Genomic DNA, 21,774 nt, shown 5'->3' with positions numbered 1-21,774 from the left:
AAATTCCAATGTTACCCCTACCACCGTTTGAGAGGTAGAAACTGATGTTGGAGGTATATATAACTAATTCCAAAGTTGATAGGTACAACTGTAGTTTTTAAACTTATTAGGGCGGATGAAGAAATATCCAATTAGGGTTTGTTTTAGAGTAAATATTATTTTATTATTAAAATTAAAATATTGTCTTAAAGATAAATTATCTAAAAATTAATAGGTATAAATGATTATTATATTTGATAAAATTTGTTAAGTATAAATAATTATTGTATATGATTAGAATAATAAAAATATTAATATATTATTTTACTTAAATACCTTTGTATATAAATATTTTAAAATATTTTTTATGTTAACTGATATATTAATTAAAAATAAAATTATTTTTATCTTAAAAAATTAATAAATAAAAATATAATTATAATAAAATTAAAATTATTTAGATAATATTTTAATATTTAAGATAAATATAATAACCAATTAAATGACTTATTAATGAATAAGCTCGAATGTTAAAAACAAAAAACCTTTAAATTATAAAAAATATAAAAAATAAAGAAAGCAATGAAAAAAAAAAGACCACAAAGAAAAGACAAAGACTAATGCTAAATTAGAAGTATGTTAGTTTAGTTTGAATTGATATTTAAGTTTTTGATTTGAATTTTTTAATAATATTATTTATTTATTAGTAATAGTATTTACTCCATCAAACTAAATATTTATAATTTAAGGCAAACTTAAAATAAATCATACTTAAATTTGGTTTAATTCAAATCAAAATTTAAAAAGGGCATCAAAATGTGTCTTAAAAAACCGGCTAAACCAGATTATTGTTCAAAATCAAACTTCCCCATTTCCATTCGAGTGAGGCTGAGGCGAGGCAATCACGTCTTGGCCGTCAATCTCGAAGAGCGACGTGGCACAGGTAGCGTCGTGGATCCAACGATGACGTGGCAGAAATTTTTTGTAATTTTTTTCCAAGAGAGAGAAAATAAACTCCAAGGTTGTAAGATATAGAACGAGAAACAAGGCGCGGAGAGGCCGTCTGAAAACAACAACAGAGAAGAAAATTAGAAGAGGAGAAAGAAAGAAGTAGAGAGAGAGAGAGAGAGAAAGAAAAAGAGATTTTTGCTTTTCGTTTCTCTTCGTAGTTAATTATTTCGCCTTTCTTTCTCAACCGAAGTCGCGTTTCAGTGTGTTTAAATCTCCTCTTTTGTTGGGTTCTAAAAAACAAAGCCTTCTCTGACAAACAATTAATACTTTCAAATAATAAAAAAATATCCAGGAAAAAAGAAGAAAATAAGCAGAGAAGAGCAGCGGACATAGATCGGGCACCAAGAATTTAAATCATTTTTCCGGAACTTGCTCTTCTCTAACTTTTTATCAATTATTGGTTATATATTTTCAGCTTTATCGAATTCAATTAATATCGCGTTCTCGAGCTGTGTTTGGAACCGGATATTAGGAGGAATCGCGGTCGGATTGAGATGAGATCCTTCTAGATTGGTTCTAGAAGGTAAGGATCTGGTGGTGGAGGTATTTTGTTAATCTTCGGATGTGCAAATCGGAAGGATAAACGATGAAATGGGTATCATTGCTTAAGGACATAAAGGAAAGGGTTGGTTTAGCTCAATCTCCGTCAACTGGTGCTAGTACAACAGCTACTGCTTCTTCTTCTTCTTCTTTGTCCAATCGCGAAAACAATGCCTGCGCAGTTCTTCGAAACTACGCTTCATCTCCTGCAAGGTCCGTTCTGTTTCTTTAATTTTTTATTCCTTTATGTTTTTTCTTGTACTACATGATTAGTTTTCTGCAACTTGTACGTTTTTCGGTAGTACATTTGTTTTTTTCTTTAATTTATTGTTATTTTTTAAATTTAACTGCGTTGACCGTCCTTATTATTAATCGTTTCTGAATTTAGTTTTTTGTTGCTCGATTACTATTGTAATGGTTTGGAGATTGTGGATATAGTTTAGGATTGGGAAGGGTTAGGCTTTTTTGTAATTTTTGAGCAGATAAGCTTCATGAGAACTTCTGAAGTAGAATTTAGCTAGATATGGTTCCTTGTTTCTGAGTTCTTAATACTTTTTTGGGTCTGTCAAGGGTAGGATTGTTATATGAGTATCTAATAGCTCTTTGGTATTTGTGTTCTGTTGTGTCTTGGGGTATTCACATGGAAGTTTTTCAAGATGTCCCGGTGATCTTTGTACAAATTGTTAATGGTCTTTATTATTGAGGGTAAGATAGTTGCAGAAATTTGTTGGATGCTGCTTCAATTGCATTTGACAACATCTCATGCAATGGTTGCGCCTACTCTATGTAATTAGTTTATTGACTGAGATCAACTTTTGGACTTGTTTCTTTAACAAAGATTCCCATGTGGTACAAGTTTGAATGTCAACCAAAAGTTATGTCTGGTAATAATACGTGGATCATGAATCTGTTGCCCATTTTTCATTGGAAAGCCAATCATGGTGTATCTCCAGCTATGTATCATTTGGGAAGAAGGGTGTGATAAACATTATGGTTTTTGATTGATCTAAGACTTGAAGAAGTGAAGTAGTAGTTTGGTGGAAAAACTTAGATATTGCAGATTGAGAGGGGATAATTAGTTGTATTAGACTTCTGATAAGGGTTGTCATTCAGCTTTTTTGTACTTGAATTTTGATATTGATGCCGTTATTTGTTTCTTCTTGTTTCTAAGGTTTTTGTTTCTTTGTCATCATTCATTTGTATCTTCTGGTCATTTTATTTTCTGTCTAAATGTAATATTAGGACTTACTGCTATGAGCAATTTGCTCCAATTTGTGTTTCTTGTTATTCACATTTTTACAGGAAATGCAAAAGAAAAGTGGGAATAATATGACTACTTGTAATTTGATTGATATGCATGTTCATTCATGCCATTACTCTCTCGTGTGACCTTTCTCTCTTAATTTTTGTCATCTCTTTTTTCCTTTGATTGCAGAGACAAACATGAATTGGAATTGGACTTCAAGAGATTTTGGGAAGAATTTCGTTCATCCGGCTCGGAAAAGGTTGATGGCTGCCGTACTATATTGTTTTATTATGTCTAGTACTTAGGATGCCATTATTCATTCCTTCTAGATATTTCTCAGCCCTAATGTGTTTCTTCGTGCATGCAGGAGAAAGAAGCCGCCTTGAATTTGACTTTGGATGCATTTTGTAGATTAGTAAAGCAGCATACTAATATAGCTCAATTAGTTACCATGTAAGAAAATCATTTTCCATGTTTGACATCCTTCATTGAACTTTTTGGTTCAATCATGTGGCATGATATCAGATTCTCATGGTTAGAGTGCACTGTTGATTTTTATTTTCTTTTATAGTCTTTAAGATATATTTATTCTTCAAGACAAAATTAGCAATTATATCATGCATGTACAATTCAGATTCTCATGGTTAGGGTGCACTATTCTTCTCAATGTTTCTTGAAATGACTTGGTGTAGTATTTGTTCTTTAGGTTTTATATAACTTATTGTGTAGGATTACACACTGAAAACTCATCTTATGTCCAACAGCTATATAGTATTTGCTTTTGTCTGCTTTGATAGAATCAGTATTTTTACTTATTTATGGAATATCATTCTTGCTGCATCCAGTGCATGATAAAAATGAGTTAGCTGACATTTTATATTTTAGATGACGATGTAATGCCCTGTATATTCCCTAATTATTAACATTTTGACAGCTTTGATCAATTACAGGTTAGTTGAAACACATATATTCTCTTTTGTTGTGGGAAGAGCTTTTGTAACTGATATTGAGAAGTTAAAAATTACCAGCAAAACAAGATCATTGGATGCAACAAAAGTTTTAAGATTTTTTTCAGAGGTAACAAAGGTAAGCGTGTTTGATTTTTAAAAAATTTTTTTTTAATACCCAGAAATCTTGCAACCTCCCTTACCTACATGTTAATCAAGTTCTAAAGGTTTAATTCTAGAACTTACAACCTAAGTGGCTAGGGAACTTCTTCTAGGTTATAATAACTTATTAGGCGTTCCCAAGGGAATTTAGATCTTTTTGTTAAAACAAAGGGCTTTTACCACTAAGCCCAACTGTTGGGGTTGGTAAAAGGTTATTGTATCTTAATTCCTTTTGCATATTTTTTAGATGATTTGTTATTAGAAGTTTTATTCATGTGTATTCTTCTGCAGGAGGGCATTACTCCTGGTTCAAATTTGTTAATCGCTGTAGAAGTTCTTGTATCTGGGGTATGTTTTCAGATCATTATAGATCCTTGTTTGAATTATCTAAGTAATGCAAATTTTAGTAGTTAGTTTGCTGATGTAGTTGCAGATTGTTCTTAATTGCAGTATAAACCAGGAAGAATTATAGATATTAGTGCACATGACTGGCATTCCTATGTTTTATTTGATGTTGTGATCATATAGAATTATGATTATTTTATAATTTTTTGTTTGCAGCCTATTGATGAACAATCTCTTCTTGATTCTGGGATATTATGCTGTCTCATACATATTCTCAATGCCCTTTTGACTCCTGATGAAGATGATCAAAAGCGAAAGATTACTGATTCTGAAGAGTCATCCCTAGTTGAAAAAAATTGCAATGATGATGCTGGGCAAGCCCACCGCCTTGAGGTAGTGTTCATTGCAAGCTCTCCTGATTGATGCCATGTACCCTAAGCAAGTTTATGCCAATGTGTAAACTGCCAATTTTATCGGGAGCAAAGGTTTTTGTGGATTCATTGTTGTTATTTTGCATAATATATGATATTTTTGATACTTTTAATCTTTCTTAGAAAAAATACAGATTATCTGTTTAAACCTATTTGTTTCCTTGAGGACATCTTCTCAATAATTTTCCCCTCATTTCTTTAGGATATCTTTTTAATAGGAATTGGTTCTATCATTTTGATTGCAATAATATGTAAAGAAGGGCTTTCTTTAATCCTCATGAGTTATGTGTTGTGAGGTGCTGCATCTTAACTATATTTTTATGAAATGAGGAAGACAGAACGGTTCCCAGATGAAGCATGACATATGTCTCATACTGATTTTGAATTAAGGCATATTTCATATGATCATACTGGCTTTATTCTAATTGTTCTGTGTGTTGAACAGTGTTTTCTGATTGGGTCGTTCTTAGACCTAGATGTTCCTAAGGCAGCAAGTTGCACATTGATTATTCCTTTAGAAGCCAGGGACCTGGCCTCTTGTGAATTTGGGCTTTAGGTGCAGCCACAAGTTAACCTTAGTAATAATCGGTGGAAGTGCCAACTATATGTTCCTATATAGCAAATTATCAATGATGTTATTTTCAATTTTATATATAAAATCTAAGCTATGTTCAGAGAAAGCGTTGAACTACTACTGCCTAAGTTTGGTAACTTGGAAAATTATGTGACCATGACCACTTGTATTGCCTGCAAGTGAGGCTTATCAAATTTATTTTTTGTGATAAATTTGTTACACTTTCTTTATAATTAGATAGTATGTAACTGTCAGTTGGAGTTAAGAGGTAGTTAAAAATGTATCTCTTTGAGCTAAGAGTTTTGTGTAATCTGTTCTTTGATAGGAAGAGTCATGTATTATCTTCCTTATTCAGGAACCTAATTTGTTTGCTTCTTGTTCAATATATTTTATGAGTTTCTCTTGTAATAGTTATTTTATTATGAGCATAATCATTTTTTTTTCTTGGATAAGAAAAGTCGTGTTACCTTACTTATTCAAGAACATAATTTGCTAGCTTCTAGCTCGGTAATTTCTATAAGTTTTTCTAGTAATATTATGGGCATGGACTTCCAAATCCCTCTATAACTTGAAATTGTTGATATGGATGTTTGAATAATTTAGCAGCTGTAACTACTGATTTCAATTAACTGTACCCATGCCTTCTAGGTTCAATTTATTTCACATTTTGGTCATGCAGGTTGAGGGCAGTGTTGTGCATATTATGAAAGCATTGGCAAGCCACCCCTCAGCAGCACAGAGTTTGATTGAGGATGATTCACTCCAATTGCTGTTTCAGATGGTTACCAATGGTTCTTTGACTGTTTTCTCTCGTTATAAAGAATGTCATGCCCCACTGCACAGCTTACAGCTTCATAGACATGCGATGCAGGTGAACTTGTTGTACATTTTTACACAATGCACTCTTACATGCTTTATTGTTATTTAATTACTATATTTTTTTATTAGGAAACTGCTTTATTCTTTTTATGCCACATCTAAAGTGTAAATAAGCTTTGTGGTCTGATAGTCAAATTCTTGTTGCTTCTTGGTTATTTTCCAGGTACTGGGTCTTCTGTTGGTCAATGACAATGGAAGCACTGCTAAATATATACACAAACATCATCTGGTAATCTTTTCTTGGTTCTTATCAAAACAAAAAAAAAAAAATCGTCTGGTACCAATAACATAAATGTTTAGAAGCATGTCTGAAATTTTGTTGATCTTGATAAACTTTTATGGGGAGACTAATGTAGTAGAGGGTTTAGGGTTCACTTTGTGGTATTCCATATTAAGCTTTATGATTGATTACCAGGATCTGAACTCCTTTTTTTTTCCATGGTGATTAACTTTGAGCCTGAGTACATTTAGGTTTATAATTTGTGTTATTCTTTCATAGTTACAAGAAAATAGTTGGTGAAGATCGACTTTGTGAACCTTAAACTTGGTTTTGAATTTGTATTTATTTGAAGTGGCATTCATTTCTGTTATCCAGAGTAATTATTTTGCCTAATATTTCATAGAGAATTTTCTTGTTTCTTATCATTTCTTTAAATCAAGTTCACTAATTAAATTCTTTAAACTGGACGTAGTGTTTTGGTTCTCTGTGCCTTTTTTCATTGTATCCCTGATTATAAAAAATTATATACTGGTGTTTGGATACAGAATGATGACATCTTCTGCTATGATTTCTTTCTTCATTATTTATTTTGTCTTTTATTTGGTAATCTTGTGATTAATTTTGAAAGACTAATAGGATGTAGAAAGTTGTAGGAAAGACATGACAGAGGGCAATGCTAGTAGGATCTGTTATCTTGCCCATTCACAGTTTAGGTGTACTGAATGTCTTGTATTAAACATTAAAAGTAGTGTATCTGTATCCAAATCATCCTCTCCCTCTGATGAAGTGATTAACAAAAGCCTGCCTGGCTTCTGCTGCATCCTGGGAAGTGCTGCCAACCGCATGCGTGTTGCAGTTTGTGTGCAATCCTTATCTGAGTCTTGAGGAATACCATTTATGATAGTCACTTATATTCCTTAACTAGTGAGAGGCCTATGGTATAACATGTAAATTCTGTATCAGTTTATGTCTCTTATTTCAAGGAAAACACAAGATTAATTATTTGAGGTGCAGCTATTAGGCTAATGTTCTTATGGCTTGCTTTCAACTTTTGACTGTTTATAAATGCTCACTTCTCTAGCCCACATTTAGTCTAAATGTGGATTTCTAATGATAGCCATGTTCTAGATGTCTGGCATTTTTTTAAATCAAAATTGGGTTTCAGGATTTCTCTAATGTGCTTCTTTAAGTTCCTTGATTGTGATTATTGGCTTGGTTTATGATCTATTAATCATTTATTGAAAACATCTTACCCAGTGAATGTTGTTTCCACATGCAGGTAAGAGTTCTGTTGATGGCTGTTAAAGATTTTAATCCAGATTGTGGTGACCCTGCCTACACTGTGGGCATTGTGGACTTGTTACTTGAATGTGTAGAATTGTCATACAGACCTGGTAACTGGCTCATATCTTTCCCTGTTTGGTTGTCTAAGAAGAATTATATAGTAAGAGGAGTAATCTTATTTCTTTTTGAAATAAAAAAGGGACAGTAGCAGAATAACCATAATTTGAGGGCTTTTCTCAAATTTAATCCCTTAAGAAATCTTTGCACACAACTGAATAGGGCCACTTGACATGCCTGACGAAATGGCTGTTAAGTGTGTTAAGTGTGCCAAGTGCTATTGAGTGTGTTGAGGTGCCATCACTTGCATCTCATTTGATCGTGTCGCTCCAGACTCAATGAAAGCATGGCAAAACCACTTTCAAAATCAGGGTTATTGTTGTTTAATGTTGTAAAATTAGCCAGCAGAAAATATTCATATGAGTTGTTAAAAAAAATCCTTCTGAATCCAACTTTTTTTTTCTTTTTTCCAAATTTCTTTTATATAAATAGTCATCTTTCCCTGCTGGTTGTAGCATGTTTTTTTTCCTACAGCTTGTGGCTTTGTTTATAATCTTGTTTTACCCTGCTAATTGTATACAATTTTTGCTTGTAGAGGCTAGTGGTGTGAGGCTCAGAGAGGATATACACAACGCCCATGGATATCAGTTCCTTGTTCATTTTGCACTAATTCTGGCATCCATGCCACAAATGCAGGCAATTGAGTCTACTTATTCTAAGTCTCCTTCCAGTAAAAATTTTGTTTCAGAAGGTTCTCAAGCATCACATGATGTAGAAAGACAGGACTTTATGGGAGAGGAGGATCCTTCACAGCAACATCTTCCACCCACACTGTCTAGGCTGCTTGATGTCCTTGTGAATTTAGCTCAAACTGGTCCGTCTGAACCTGCAGAATCTTCTGGAGTGAAAGGATCCAAGTCTTCTCAATCCAAGGGCAGTGGTCATAGCAGAAGTCATGCAGCATCTGCTGACCGGTTTGGTGAAGAAATGTGGGAACAAGGGAATGGTAAAGTGAAAGACCTTGAAGCAATCCAAATGTTGCAGGACATTCTTCTAAAGGCAGACAGCATAGAACTCCAGGCAGAAGTGTTAAATCGAATGTTTAAAATATTCTCTAGTCACATTGAAAACTATAAGTTGTGCCAGCAATTACGGACGGTTCCTCTTTTTATCCTAAACATGGCTAATTTTCCTCCATCATTGCAAGAGATAATCTTGAAAATTCTTGAATATGCTGTGACTGTTGTGAATTGTGTACCTGAGCAAGAATTGCTCTCACTTTGTTGCTTACTTCAGCAGCCAATAACATCTGAGCTAAAGCAGACCATACTTTCCTTCTTTGCAAAGCTCCTATCATTTGATCAACAGTACAAGAAAGTCCTCCGGGAGGTTGGTGTGCTGGAAGTACTGATAGATGAACTGAAGCAGCACAAGCTTCTTCTGGGTCCAGATCAACATGATCGTAACCCTGTTCAGTTGGAGAGAAAATCCAGCTCTAGTAGCTTCAAGAAACACTTGGACAGTAAGAATACTATTATTTCTTCGCCTAAGCTTTTAGACTCTGGTTCAGGGAAGTATCCTATTTTTGAAGTTGAGGGTACAATTGTTGTTGCATGGGATTGTATGGTTGCTTTGTTGAAGAAAACTGAAGCTAATCAAGCAACATTCAGATCAGCCAACGGTGTGACCACTCTTCTTCCATTTTTGGTGTCTACTATCCATCGCACTGGTGTCCTTCGTATATTGTCATGTTTGATTACTGAAGATGTTAACCAGGTATGAGATTATTTAATATTTACAATTTAATTTGTAGTCTCATATTTTGACAGAGCTCAGCTCTAAGAATTTTGTTTTTTCTCCTTGATTCATTTTGTAAAATATTATATTTAGTATTAAGCATTCACAATCATAACTTTTAGTGGTGTAACATTGCACGTAATTGATCTATTCATGTTTATGGATATATGATTGCATAACTATACTTGTCTATAGTTTTATTATCTACATTCAGTGTCCCACAAATGTAATTGGATTGTTTCTTTTACCAGGCTCATCCAGAAGAATTAGGTGCACTTGTTGAAGTTCTAAAAGGTGGAATGATTACTAGTGTTTTAGGACACCAGTACAGGCTTCAAAGTGATGCCAAATGTGATATAATGGGATCATTATGGCGTATATTAGGAGTTAACAAGTCAGCCCAAAGGGTCTTTGGTGAATTCACTGGGTTTTCTCTTCTGCTAACCATGCTTCAAAGTTTTCAAGGTGAAGAAGGACGTCCAGATGAATATTTTTTAACGGTTTATATCAAGGAGTTTACATATTTATTGCGCTTGATGACAATTGGAGTGGTTGATAATTCTGTTAATAGAATGAAGTTACATTCTATTATATCATCCCAAACTTTTTATGATCTTTTATCTGAATCTGGTCTGTTATCTGTTGAGTATGAAAAGCAAGTTATACAGTTGCTGTTGGAACTTGCCCTTGAAATTGTGATTCCGCCTTTCTTGACATCTGAGAATGGTACATCATCTGATGTGGTTGAATCTGAGTCATCTTGTTTCCTGTTAGCTACCCCATCTGGTTTATGTAATCCTGAGAAGGAACGAGTTTACAATGCTGGTGCTCTCAAAGTTTTAATCCGTTCACTGTTGCTTTTTACTCCGAAGGTGCAGTTAGAAGTGCTTAGCCTCATTGATAGGCTAGCTCGTGCTGGTCCTTTCAATCAGGAAAATCTTACCTCTGTAGGTGAGAAATTCATCTCCTTGCCTTTATCATTTATTAAAATTGTGGCTGGTTTTCTTACTATTACTTTCTCTGGGTCTTTTTAGGTTGTGTGGAACTTCTACTAGAGACAGTTCACCCGTTCCTTCTAGGTTCATCTCCCCTACTTTCTTATGCTTTGAAGATTGTGGAAGTTCTTGGGGCATATAGGTAGGATTTTGGCTGTATTCATTGATTATAATATCTGCCTAATCCATTTCACTAATTTCTCTAACCTCTATTATATTTGAACATATATTATAACTTTTGTGATAGGTTGTCTGCATTAGAACTCCGGGTGCTTATAAGATACCTTCTACAAATGAGACTGATGAATTCAGGCCATATTATTGTGGATATGATGGAGAGATTAATTCTTATGGAAGATATGGCCTCAGAAGATGTTTCTCTAGCACCATTTGTACAGATGGATATGAGCAAGATTGGGCATGCTTCTATACAGGTGTCCCTGGGAGAAAGATCTTGGCCTCCTGCTGCTGGATATTCCTTTGTATGTTGGTTTCAGTTTCGAAATTTGTTGAAATCACAATCAAAGGAGATGGAACTGTCCAAAGTTGGGAGTCCTAAGCGGCGAAGTGGCTCTAGTCGGCAGCAGTCTGAACGACAGATGATCCGTTTATTTTCTGTTGGTGCTGCTACTGATGGAAACACTCTCTATGCAGAACTTTTTCTGCAGGAGGATGGTATACTAACCCTTTCAACTAGCAACTCTTCCTCTTTGTCATTTTCTGGATTAGAATTGGAAGAAGGCAGGTGGCATCACCTTGCTGTTGTTCATAGTAAGCCAAATGCTCTAGCTGGACTTTTTCAAGCTAGTGTTGCTTATGTATATCTTAATGGAAAGCTTAGGCACACAGGGAAATTAGGATATTCTCCATCTCCAATTGGAAAACCTTTACAGGTAACAATTGGGACTCCAGTTACTTGTGCAAGAGTTAGTGAACTTTCATGGAAACTTCGCTCCTGCTATATTTTTGAGGAGGTTCTCACATCAGGATGTATTTGTTTCATGTACATTCTTGGTAGAGGATACAGAGGGCTCTTCCAAGACTCAGATCTTCTGCACTTTGTCCCAAACCAAGCTTGTGGTGGTGGCAGTATGGCCATCCTAGATTCCTTAGATGCTGAATTGAGTTTGGCTTCTAACACACAGAAGATTGATGCTGCCAGCAAGCAGGGGGATTCCAAGGCAGATGGTAGTGGTATTGTTTGGGATTTGGAGAGACTAGGAAACCTTTCATTGCAGCTCTCTGGGAAGAAACTTATATTTGCATTTGATGGAACATGTACGGAAACTGTTCGAGCATCTGGTACTTTTTCCATGCTTAATCTGGTTGATCCTATGTCCGCTGCTGCTTCTCCTATTGGGGGTATGCAACCATTTTCTTTAGTAATTGCGTTTAAAAACTTTACTCAAAGTTGTGGAGTGTGGAGAATTGTTCTTTAATCTATTGTATCTCTCCTATAATTTTGTCTCCTCTGTATTTTGGTAGGTATACCACGCTTTGGACGTCTTAATGGGGATATCTACATCTGTAGGCAGAGCTTGATTGGTGATACCATTCGTCCTATCGGTGGGGTAACTGTTATCCTCGCTCTTGTTGAAGCAGCTGAAACTAGGGATATGCTTCACATGGCCCTGTCATTGCTTGCTTGTGCACTTCATCAAAATCCTCAGAACGTGAGAGACATGCAAACATGCAGGGGCTACCATTTGCTCTCTCTCTTTCTACGTTGTAGAATGACATTATTTGATATGCAATGTCTTGAAATCTTTTTCCAGATTGCTGCATGCGAAGCCTCATTTTCAGAACCAAAGAAGGTTGAAGTTAATTGTACTTTGTCACCTGCAACAAGTACTCCAGAAGCTAGCTTTGAGGAACTTAATTTGTCAAAATTTCGTGATGAAATTTCGGCACTTGGATCTTTTGGACATATGGATGACTTTTCTGCACAAAATGATTCATTTAGTCATATTTCTGAGCTTGAAAATGTTGATATGCCAGCTGAAACTTCAAATTGCATTGTTTTGTCGAATGCAGACATGGTTGAGCATGTATTGTTGGACTGGACTTTGTGGGTTACAGCCCCAGTTTCCATTCAAATTGCATTGCTTGGTTTTCTTGAACATCTTGTGTCCATGCACTGGTACAGAAATCATAACCTCATGGTTCTTCGCCGAATTAACTTTGTTCAACACCTACTTGTGACTTTACAGCGGGGTGATGTTGAAGTTCCTGTTTTGGAAAAATTGGTTGTACTGCTTGGTGTCATTTTGGAAGATGGTTTTTTGGTCTCTGAACTTGAACATGTGATTAGATTTGTTATTATGACATTTGATCCACCTGAACTGAAATCACAGCGTCAGATAATGCGAGAGTTGATGGGTAAACATATAATTGTAAGGAATATGCTGTTGGAGATGCTTATTGATCTTCAAGTAACCATAAAATCGGAAGAATTGCTTGAGCAGTGGCATAAGATTGTTTCATCTAAATTAATAACATATTTTCTTGATGAAGCTGTTCATCCTACAAGTATGAGATGGATCATGACTCTACTTGGCGTGTGCCTTGCTTCTTCCCCCACATTCGCTCTAAGATTTCGCACTAGTGGAGGTTTTCAAGGTTTGGTGCGGGTACTTCGAAGTTTCTCTGACTCTCCAGATATATATTATATTTTATTCTGTTTAATATTTGGTAAACCTGTTTACCCAAGACTTCCAGAAGTGCGTTTGCTAGACTTTCATGCTCTGATGCCAAGTGATGGAAGTTATGTGGAGTTGAAATTTGTAGAACTGCTAGAGTCTGTGATTGCTATGGCAAAATCCACATTTGATAGGTTGAGTATTCAGTCAATGCTTGCCCACCAAACTGGAAATCTTTCACAGGTGGGTGCTGGTCTTGTGGCTAAACTTGTGGAGGGAAATACAGATATGGCTGGAGAACTTCAGGGTGAAGCCTTGATGCATAAGACATATGCAGCACGCTTAATGGGTGGGGAAGCATCAGCTCCTGCTGCTGCAACTTCAGTTTTGCGGTTCATGGTTGACCTGGCAAAGATGTGCCCTCCATTCTCTGCTGTCTGCAGACGTGCTGAATTTCTTGAAAGCTGTGTTGACCTGTATTTTTCTTGTATTAGGTCTGTGTTGATGTGCCAACTATTTTGTATTTTTCCAAAAAGTTATTTGGAATCTCGATTCTTAAATTTTTATGAATCTCGTTACCCAGTCTCAGGTTTATGCTTGTTTAAATGGACTAATTTTATTGTCTTGCAGGGCTGCGTATGCAGTGAAAATGGCAAAAGCTCTCTCGGAAAAGACAGAAGAAAAGAATATTAATGATTCTGATGATACCAGTAGTTCTCAAAATACATTTTCTAGCTTGCCTCAAGAGCAGGAACAGTCTATGAAAACCTACATTAGTATTGGAAGCTTCCCCCAAGGGCAGGCAAGTACAAGTTCTGAAGACATGCCTGCAAACACCAATTATATAACTGATGATAAAGTAGAGGTCAGCGTTAACATGGCTCTGCAGAAATCAAACAAATCGGTACAAGAAAATGTCCTAAGCAAAAAGAGCTTGGATGGTGATAATATTGATCAGGTCTCTGTTGCTTCAACCTCCAATGATTACAGCATCCGTAACATTAAAGGTGTTATGGATCCTGTCCAACCTACAGATTCCCAGAGTTCTGCATCTCTCACTTTGCTAGAGTCTCCCATTTTATCAGAGAAATCCAATTCCAGAGTTCCATTTACACCCTCTTCTTCTGCAGTTGCTGCGTCAACTTCTTGGTTAAGTTCAAACTACAATGAATCTAAAACTCCCATCGTTGCCACTCCTTCCATGGAGTCTTCTGTGTCTGTTGCCGAGTTTGATCCATCTTCAGACTTGAAGTCCAGTTCTCAAGGAGCCTCTGCTGCCAATACATTTTTTGCTGTTAGTCCAAACCTTCTTCTTGAAATTGATGATTCTGGCTATGGTGGTGGTCCTTGTTCTGCTGGAGCAACTGCTGTGTTAGATTTTATGGCAGAAGTTCTTTCTGATTTTATGACTGAGCAAATGAAAGCAGCCCAGGCTGTAGAGAGCATTTTGGAGGTGGTTCCTTTGTACATTGATGCTGAATCGGTGTTAATTTTTCAGGGTTTGTGCCTTAGTAGGCTTATTAACTTTCTTGAAAGGCGTCTGTTACGTGATGATGAAGAAGATGAGAAAAAGCTAGATAAGAGCCGTTGGTCTTCAAACTTAGATGCTTTGTGCTGGATGATAGTGGATCGTGTATATATGGGTGCTTTTCCTCAGCCAGCCAGTGTACTGAAAACATTAGAGTTCTTACTATCGATGTTACAGTTGGCAAATAAGGATGGCCGAATTGAAGAGGCATCTCCGGGCGGAAAGGGTCTTTTATCAATTGGAAGAGGAAGCAAGCAACTTGATGCTTATATACATTCTATTTTGAAGAACACAAGTCGAATGATATTGTATTGCTTCCTTCCATCATTCTTGGCCACTATTGGAGAAGATGATCTCCTTGCAAGCTTAGGTGTCCTGAATGAACCTAAGCAGAAATCATACTCAAGCTTTTCACAAGAAGATTCAGCAATTGATATCTACACAGTTTTACAGTTATTAGTTGCTCACAGAAGAATTATATTCTGTCCCAGCAATCTTGATACTGACCTAAATTGTTGTCTTTGTGTGAATTTGATATCCCTTCTCCATGATCGAAGGCAAAATGTACAGAGCATGGCAGTTGATTTAATGAAGTATTTGCTGGTCCATCGCAGGGCTGCAGTTGAAGACTTGCTTGTCTCAAAACTGAATCAAGGACAGCACCTGGATGTATTACATGGTGGTTTTGACCAATTACTGACTGGCAGTTTATCTGCTTTCCTTGATTGGCTTCAGAACTCTGAACAGATAGTCAATAAAGTGTTAGAACAGTGTGCAGCCATTATGTGGGTACAGTATATATCTGGATCAGCAAAATTTCCTGGAGTAAGGATAAAAGGCATGGAAGGCCGGCGCAAGAAGGAAATGGGGAGGAGATCAAAAGATACTGCAAAACTAGATTTAAAGCATTGGGAGCAGGTGAATGAACGGAGATATGCACTGGAGTTGGTCCGTGATGCAATGTCTACTGAGCTGAGAGTTGTTCGTCAAGTTAAGTATGGATGGGTTCTCCATGCTGAAAGTGAGTGGCAAACACATCTCCAACAACTTGTACATGAGCGGGGAATATTTCCAATGAATAAACCCTCTGTGACTGAAGATCCAGAGTGGCAACTTTGTCCCATTGAATGTCCATACAGGATGCGCAAAAAGCTTGAACGCTGCAAATTGAGAATTGATAGCATCCAAAATGTCCTTGATCGACATTTGAATTTGGTTGAAGTAGAGATGTCCAAGGCAAAAAATCATGGTGGTCCTGATGCATCTGACACTGATTCTGATTCTTTTTTTCATCATTTGACTGACAGTGGAAAGCAGGAAGGTGTTGCCACTGAACTCTATGCTGACTCAGGTTTGAAAGAACTGGAAGATGTGAAAGATATAGCTTCTGTTAGGAATGGCGGGAATGATGACAGAGCTAGTAGTATAAATGAAGCAAGTCTTCACTCAGCTCTTGAATTTGGTGGCAAGTTAAGTTCAGTTTCTGTTCCAATATCAGAGAGTTTATATGAAAAATCTGAAATAGGATCTCCAGGGCATTCTTCATTTGTCAAACCGGATGAAGTTAGAAGTATGGAGGATAAGTCTGATAAGGAACTGCTTGATAATGGTGAATATTTGATCAGACCTTATCTGGAACCTCTTGAGAAAATAAGATTCAGATATAACTGTGAAAGGGTTGTAGGTCTTGATAAACATGACGGTATATTTCTGATAGGGGAACTTTCTTTGTATGTAATTGAGAATTTTTTTATTGATGACTCTGGGCGCATTTGTGAAAAGGAATTTGAAGATGAACTTTCTGTTATTGATCGAGCTTTAGGTGTAAAAAAGGATGTTTCTTGCAGTACGGATTTCCAGTCGAAGTCAACTTCATCTTGGAGCGCATCTGTAAAGACAAGCATTGGGGGAAGAGCATGGGCCTATAGTGGCGGTGCATGGGGAAAGGAGAAGGTGTGCACCAGTGGTAATTTACCTCATCCCTGGCGTATGTGGAAGCTTAACAGTGTTCATGAGATTTTAAAGCGTGATTACCAGCTACGACCTGTTGCCATTGAACTATTTAGCATGGATGGATTTAATGATCTCCTGGTTTTCCACAAAAAAGAGAGAGAAGAAGTGTTTAAGAATCTTGTTGCCATGAATCTTCCAAGGAACAGCATGTATGAAATCTACTTCCCATCATTTTTTTATAATTCTCCTGCAGTCTCTCCTCTTGCCCCCTTACCTTCCTTTTTTATCTACATATATAATGGTGATAGTTTGTGCTACTGTTAATGACCAGTTCTCAAGCAGCTCAGGTTTGGCTAGTGATTGGCCCTTTCTTTTTTCATTTTCATATTTACTGGTAGTAGTTTGTGTGAGGATGTTAACAACCAGTTCTTGTGCAGCTTATGTTTTGTTTAGTGAATTGCAGCTCAAGGTGATCTTTCGTAGACTCATGAATGTGCTTGATGAAGATAATAATAAAAAAATTAGACATAATATGCTGCTTAAATGAAAAAATTATTGAGTTTATGTTTATTCTCAGAATACACACACACACACATACATATATATATATATATTTATACATATATACATACATACATATATATATATATATATATACATACATACATATATATATATATATATATATATACATACATACATATATATATATATATATATATATATACATAAATGCATATATATATACATACATACATACATAAATGCATATATATATACATACATACATACATACATACATACATATATATATATATATATATATATATATATATATATATATTAAATGACCTTGACCAATCGAGTAATGGAATTCTTAAGACGTGCCTTGTTTTTTTGATTGCATAAGACATGAAAACATTTTGTATTAAAATATGGTGTCATGCATTGTGAAATATGTTGTTGTATGTTTCAGAGTGCTTGATGTATTTTTTTACTCTATTTTTAATGCATACATAATATGTGATGTATTTAGTTGGAAAAGCAACAATGCTATGCTTTGTACGTTCATGGCTGCACCTTTGTTAGTGGCATTCTTTTATATATATTGTTGACATACCTGTGCTTTGGTGTTACTTTTTCTTATCTCCTGTATCTTGGGGCATGAGACTGTTTACTTAATGATCCTCTTGCTGGCAGGCTGGACACAACTATTTCAGGTTCAACTAAACAGGAAAGCAATGAAGGCAGCCGTCTTTTTAAAACAATGGCTAAATCTTTCTCAAAAAGGTGGCAAAATGGAGAGATCAGCAATTTCCAGTACCTCATGCATCTCAATACCTTAGCAGGACGTGGATACAGTGACCTGACCCAGTATCCAGTCTTTCCTTGGGTTCTTCAAGATTATGAGAGTGATGATCTTGACTTGTCAGATCCGAAAACATTTCGTAAGCTTGAGAAACCAATGGGTTGTCAAACACTGGAGGGAGAAGAGGAGTTTAAGAAAAGGTCAGTTGTCATAATTTCTTTCATGTATAAATTTCTATATGTTACAACCCTCAACAATTTCATACAGTTTCCAGAATGCAAGTAGCTAATTCGATAGAAAGCATGCTAAGAACAAAAGAGAATGAACTGAATATAGCAATCAGAAGAGTTTTCATTAATTGGAAATAGCCATCTCATTCAAAAAACAGAAAGGAAGAAATGAGAAAAAAAACATAGCCAAAGCTGGTGATTCAAGTGGCCAGTGCCCTCCAAAACCAAATGACTCAAATCTGATTTCTCTTCACAATTTTCCCCCCTTCCCATACCACATCTTCACCTTTTAATTTTTTCTCCACCAATCCAAAACAGCCATGTGGTTCTTCTAATTGGGTACTGGAATTTTCCTGATTCATCTTTTTGAAGGCTGGTTTTCTATCACTATATAATTCTTTTAAATGGTTATTGCCAAGCTTCTTAATATATTATCATCTACAAGAGCATTTTGTTATTTAAATTCACTGTGTATGTTACTCGTTCGTTTTTGTCATAATTCTTTTATCTCAGATATGAGAGCTGGGATGATCCTGAGGTCCCCAAATTTCATTACGGTTCTCATTATTCTAGTGCTGGAATTGTCCTCTTTTATCTTCTTCGCCTACCACCATTCAGTGCAGAGAATCAGAAGCTCCAGGGTGGTCAATTTGATCATGCTGATCGTCTTTTTAATAGTGTTAGAGATACTTGGTTAAGCGCATCTGGAAAGGGCAATACATCTGATGTGAAGGAATTGATTCCAGAATTTTTTTACATGCCGGAGTTTTTGGAAAATAGGTTCAATCTCGACTTGGGACAGAAGCAATCAGGGGAGAAGGTTTGTATTTGTTAAACTCTTCGTATAGTGTCGGCTACTTTCTGTTATTTGTCGGATGATGATCTGATACAAGAAATGAAATACATAATTTCATACTTTACATAGTGTATCATAATTATATTTCTGATATAGGTTGGTGATGTCATCTTACCTCCTTGGGCCAAAGGAAGTGCCAGAGAGTTCATAAGGAAGCATAGAGAAGCACTGGAATCTGATTATGTTTCAGAAAATCTTCATAATTGGATAGATCTCATCTTTGGTTATAAACAGAGAGGGAAGGTGGGTTTTGAACATTGTTTTCAATTCATTGCATTTGATGAAAAATTAAATTGTACTTGATACGTGTATTGTGACTTCACATATTCTCCATTTTCTTATTTCCTGTTAAATAAAAACTTATCAGTACCTCTTTGAAAATGTTTGTGGTAATTGGGAGGTCTGGATTTTTGTTCTTTTTAAGTCCAGTAACTTTACTTTGTTGTACTCAACTTTCTCATTGATACTTCCTTTGATTGCAATTAACTAAGGAAAATTTGTTTGAATCTTACTGCAGATCAAACCCTTATTACCATAAAAAAAAAAAACCCAAGTTTGTAATTCTTTGCTTGTGTTCCACTGGCAAATAAATAGACATTGTCAAATATCAGCAAATAATGTCCTGCATGCTGATAATATATTATTTTGAGGAACTTATTTTCTTTATGTTTTTACTGAATTAATTTTTACTAATTCAAGTTTAGACTGATCACTGGTTTGAATCTTTGAAGACTAAAATGCTATATGGTTGTATTAATTGGACAATCTGCTTAGCATATCTTAACCCTTATGGTTGTATTAATTGGACAATCTGCTTAGCATATCTTAACCCTGTCTCTATTTCAGTGCAACACATTATACATCAATTTTCTTTTTTCTTCTTTTTATTCTGCGTATAGGTTAATGTGTTCCTTTATGTAATTGACAGGCAGCTGAAGAAGCTGTGAATGTTTACTATCATTACACATATGAGGGAAGTGTGGATATAGATTCGGTTGCAGATCCTGCAATGAAAGCATCCATTCTAGCACAAATTAACCATTTTGGGCAAACTCCCAAGCAACTATTCCTCAAGCCTCATGCAAAAAGGCGGATTGACAGAAAGCTTCCTCTTCATCCTCTCAAGCATTCAGTCCACCTTGTTCCACACGAAATACGCAAGAGTTCATCTTCCATCACTCAGATTGTTACTGTCCATGAGAAAGTTCTCGTAGCAGGGACAAACAATATGCTGAAACCTCGAACATATACCAAATATGTAGCATGGGGTTTTCCAGATCGTAGCTTGAGAATTATGAGCTATGACCAAGACAGACTCCTCTCCACCCATGAGAATCTTCATGGTGGCTACCAGGTTCAGTGTGTTGGTGTCAGTCATGATGGTCAAACTTTGGTCACTGGTGCTGATGATGGGTTAGTTTCTGTTTGGAGAGTCAGCAAGGTTGGGCAGCGTTTGTTACAACACCTGGAATTGGAGAAGGCGCTTTGTGCCCATACAGCCACGGTTACGTGCCTTCATGTCAGCCAGCCTCACATGCTCATTGTGAGTGGGTCTGATGACTGCACTGTTATTATATGGGACCTTAGCACTTTGTGTTTTGTGAGGCAGCTCCCTGAGTTCCCTGCACCAGTTTCAGCAGTTTATGCCAATGACTTGACTGGGGTAATTGTGACAGCTGCTGGAGTTTTGCTTTCTATTTGGAGCATCAATGGGGACTGTCTTGCTGTGATTAACTCATCTCAACTGCCATCTGATTCCATTCTCTCGGTGACAAGTTGTATTTTTTCTGATTGGCTGGACACAAATTGGTATGTGACAGGTCACCAGAGTGGGGCTGTTAAAGTATGGAAAATGATTCACTGCTCTGAGGAGGAGAGTGTCGGTGCCCAAAGTAAGTCTAGTAGCTCTGGGAGAGGGGGTTTAAATTTGGGTGATAAGTCACCAGAGTACAGATTGGTCCTTCATAAGGTACTGAAGTTTCATAAGCATCCAGTTACTGCCCTTCACATCCCGAAGGACCTTAAACAGTTACTGAGTGGAGATTCTGATGGGCATTTGGTGTCTTGGACACTACCAGATGAGAGCTTAAAACTTTCATTTAATCAGGGGTGACAACATAAAAGCAACATTTTGTGATAATTTCAGCTCTTCAGGAAACTATTTGATTATTTGATTATTTATCAAAGTCACTTGATAGGTTTTGAGTCCAAGCACATCGGAAAAAAAAATTGTGTATTCATAACATATGGAACAGGGAAACCAAGACAACAGAGCTGGCCTGGGATTTATTTATACAGAGAAAAATTAAATTAAAGGGGAAATGAAACCTGTTGCAGATTTGGATGATTCTTGAAAAGTCAGATTGGTGCATGCACAGGCTTCTGAATCTTCCAGTCGAGAAGGCGAAATGGTAGGTCTTATTTTTGTTGTATTGTGGCTGATAGAAACAAAGGATGTTTTTTGATTTTGAAAGAAGATGTAGTCTACTATGATTGTACTGGTGGTTTTTGATGTATATAGATGGAATTACTAACAGTGTGTGATGTTGTATAGCGGAAAAATGTGGGATGAGTGAGCATTAGAAGTATGAACAAAAAGCGTGGGTGTAATTCTTTTTGCACAGTACAGTTGGCAGCTGAATTGCCAATTCTGAAAGATAATGAAGTCCTTTTATTCACCATCCATATTGCATTGTATGAGATCATATTAATACAGGAGTTGGTGAAGCTTAATTAACAATCCCACAGGGGACATTTGATGTAAGATGACTGTCATTTATTTATATATATAT

General features: G+C 36.2%; 1 protein-coding gene across 1 annotated transcript; it reads left to right on the top strand.

Moving 5' to 3' along the window:
• Positions 1 to 1,011: 1,011 nt before the first annotated feature.
• On the top strand, positions 1,012 to 21,663 carry LOC123211419 (protein SPIRRIG-like). The gene is made up of 19 exons (XM_044630137.1): positions 1,012 to 1,743; positions 2,966 to 3,035; positions 3,144 to 3,229; positions 3,727 to 3,862; positions 4,177 to 4,233; positions 4,447 to 4,623; positions 5,915 to 6,106; positions 6,278 to 6,343; positions 7,614 to 7,728; positions 8,271 to 9,451; positions 9,724 to 10,423; positions 10,507 to 10,609; positions 10,715 to 11,829; positions 11,953 to 13,600; positions 13,737 to 16,796; positions 17,788 to 18,096; positions 18,640 to 18,946; positions 19,079 to 19,225; positions 19,911 to 21,663. The coding sequence occupies exons 1-19, from the start codon at positions 1,577 to 1,579 to the stop codon at positions 21,093 to 21,095; spliced, it is 10,821 nt and encodes a 3,606-aa protein (XP_044486072.1). The 5' UTR covers positions 1,012 to 1,576; the 3' UTR covers positions 21,096 to 21,663.
• Positions 21,664 to 21,774: the final 111 nt, after the last annotated feature.

Source organism: Mangifera indica, chromosome 3, assembly GCF_011075055.1.
Source record: "Mangifera indica cultivar Alphonso chromosome 3, CATAS_Mindica_2.1, whole genome shotgun sequence".
Lineage (NCBI taxonomy): Eukaryota > Viridiplantae > Streptophyta > Magnoliopsida > Sapindales > Anacardiaceae > Mangifera > Mangifera indica.
The sequence above is the reverse complement of the archived record's forward strand: the minus strand, read 5'-3'. Positions and strand labels throughout refer to the sequence as shown.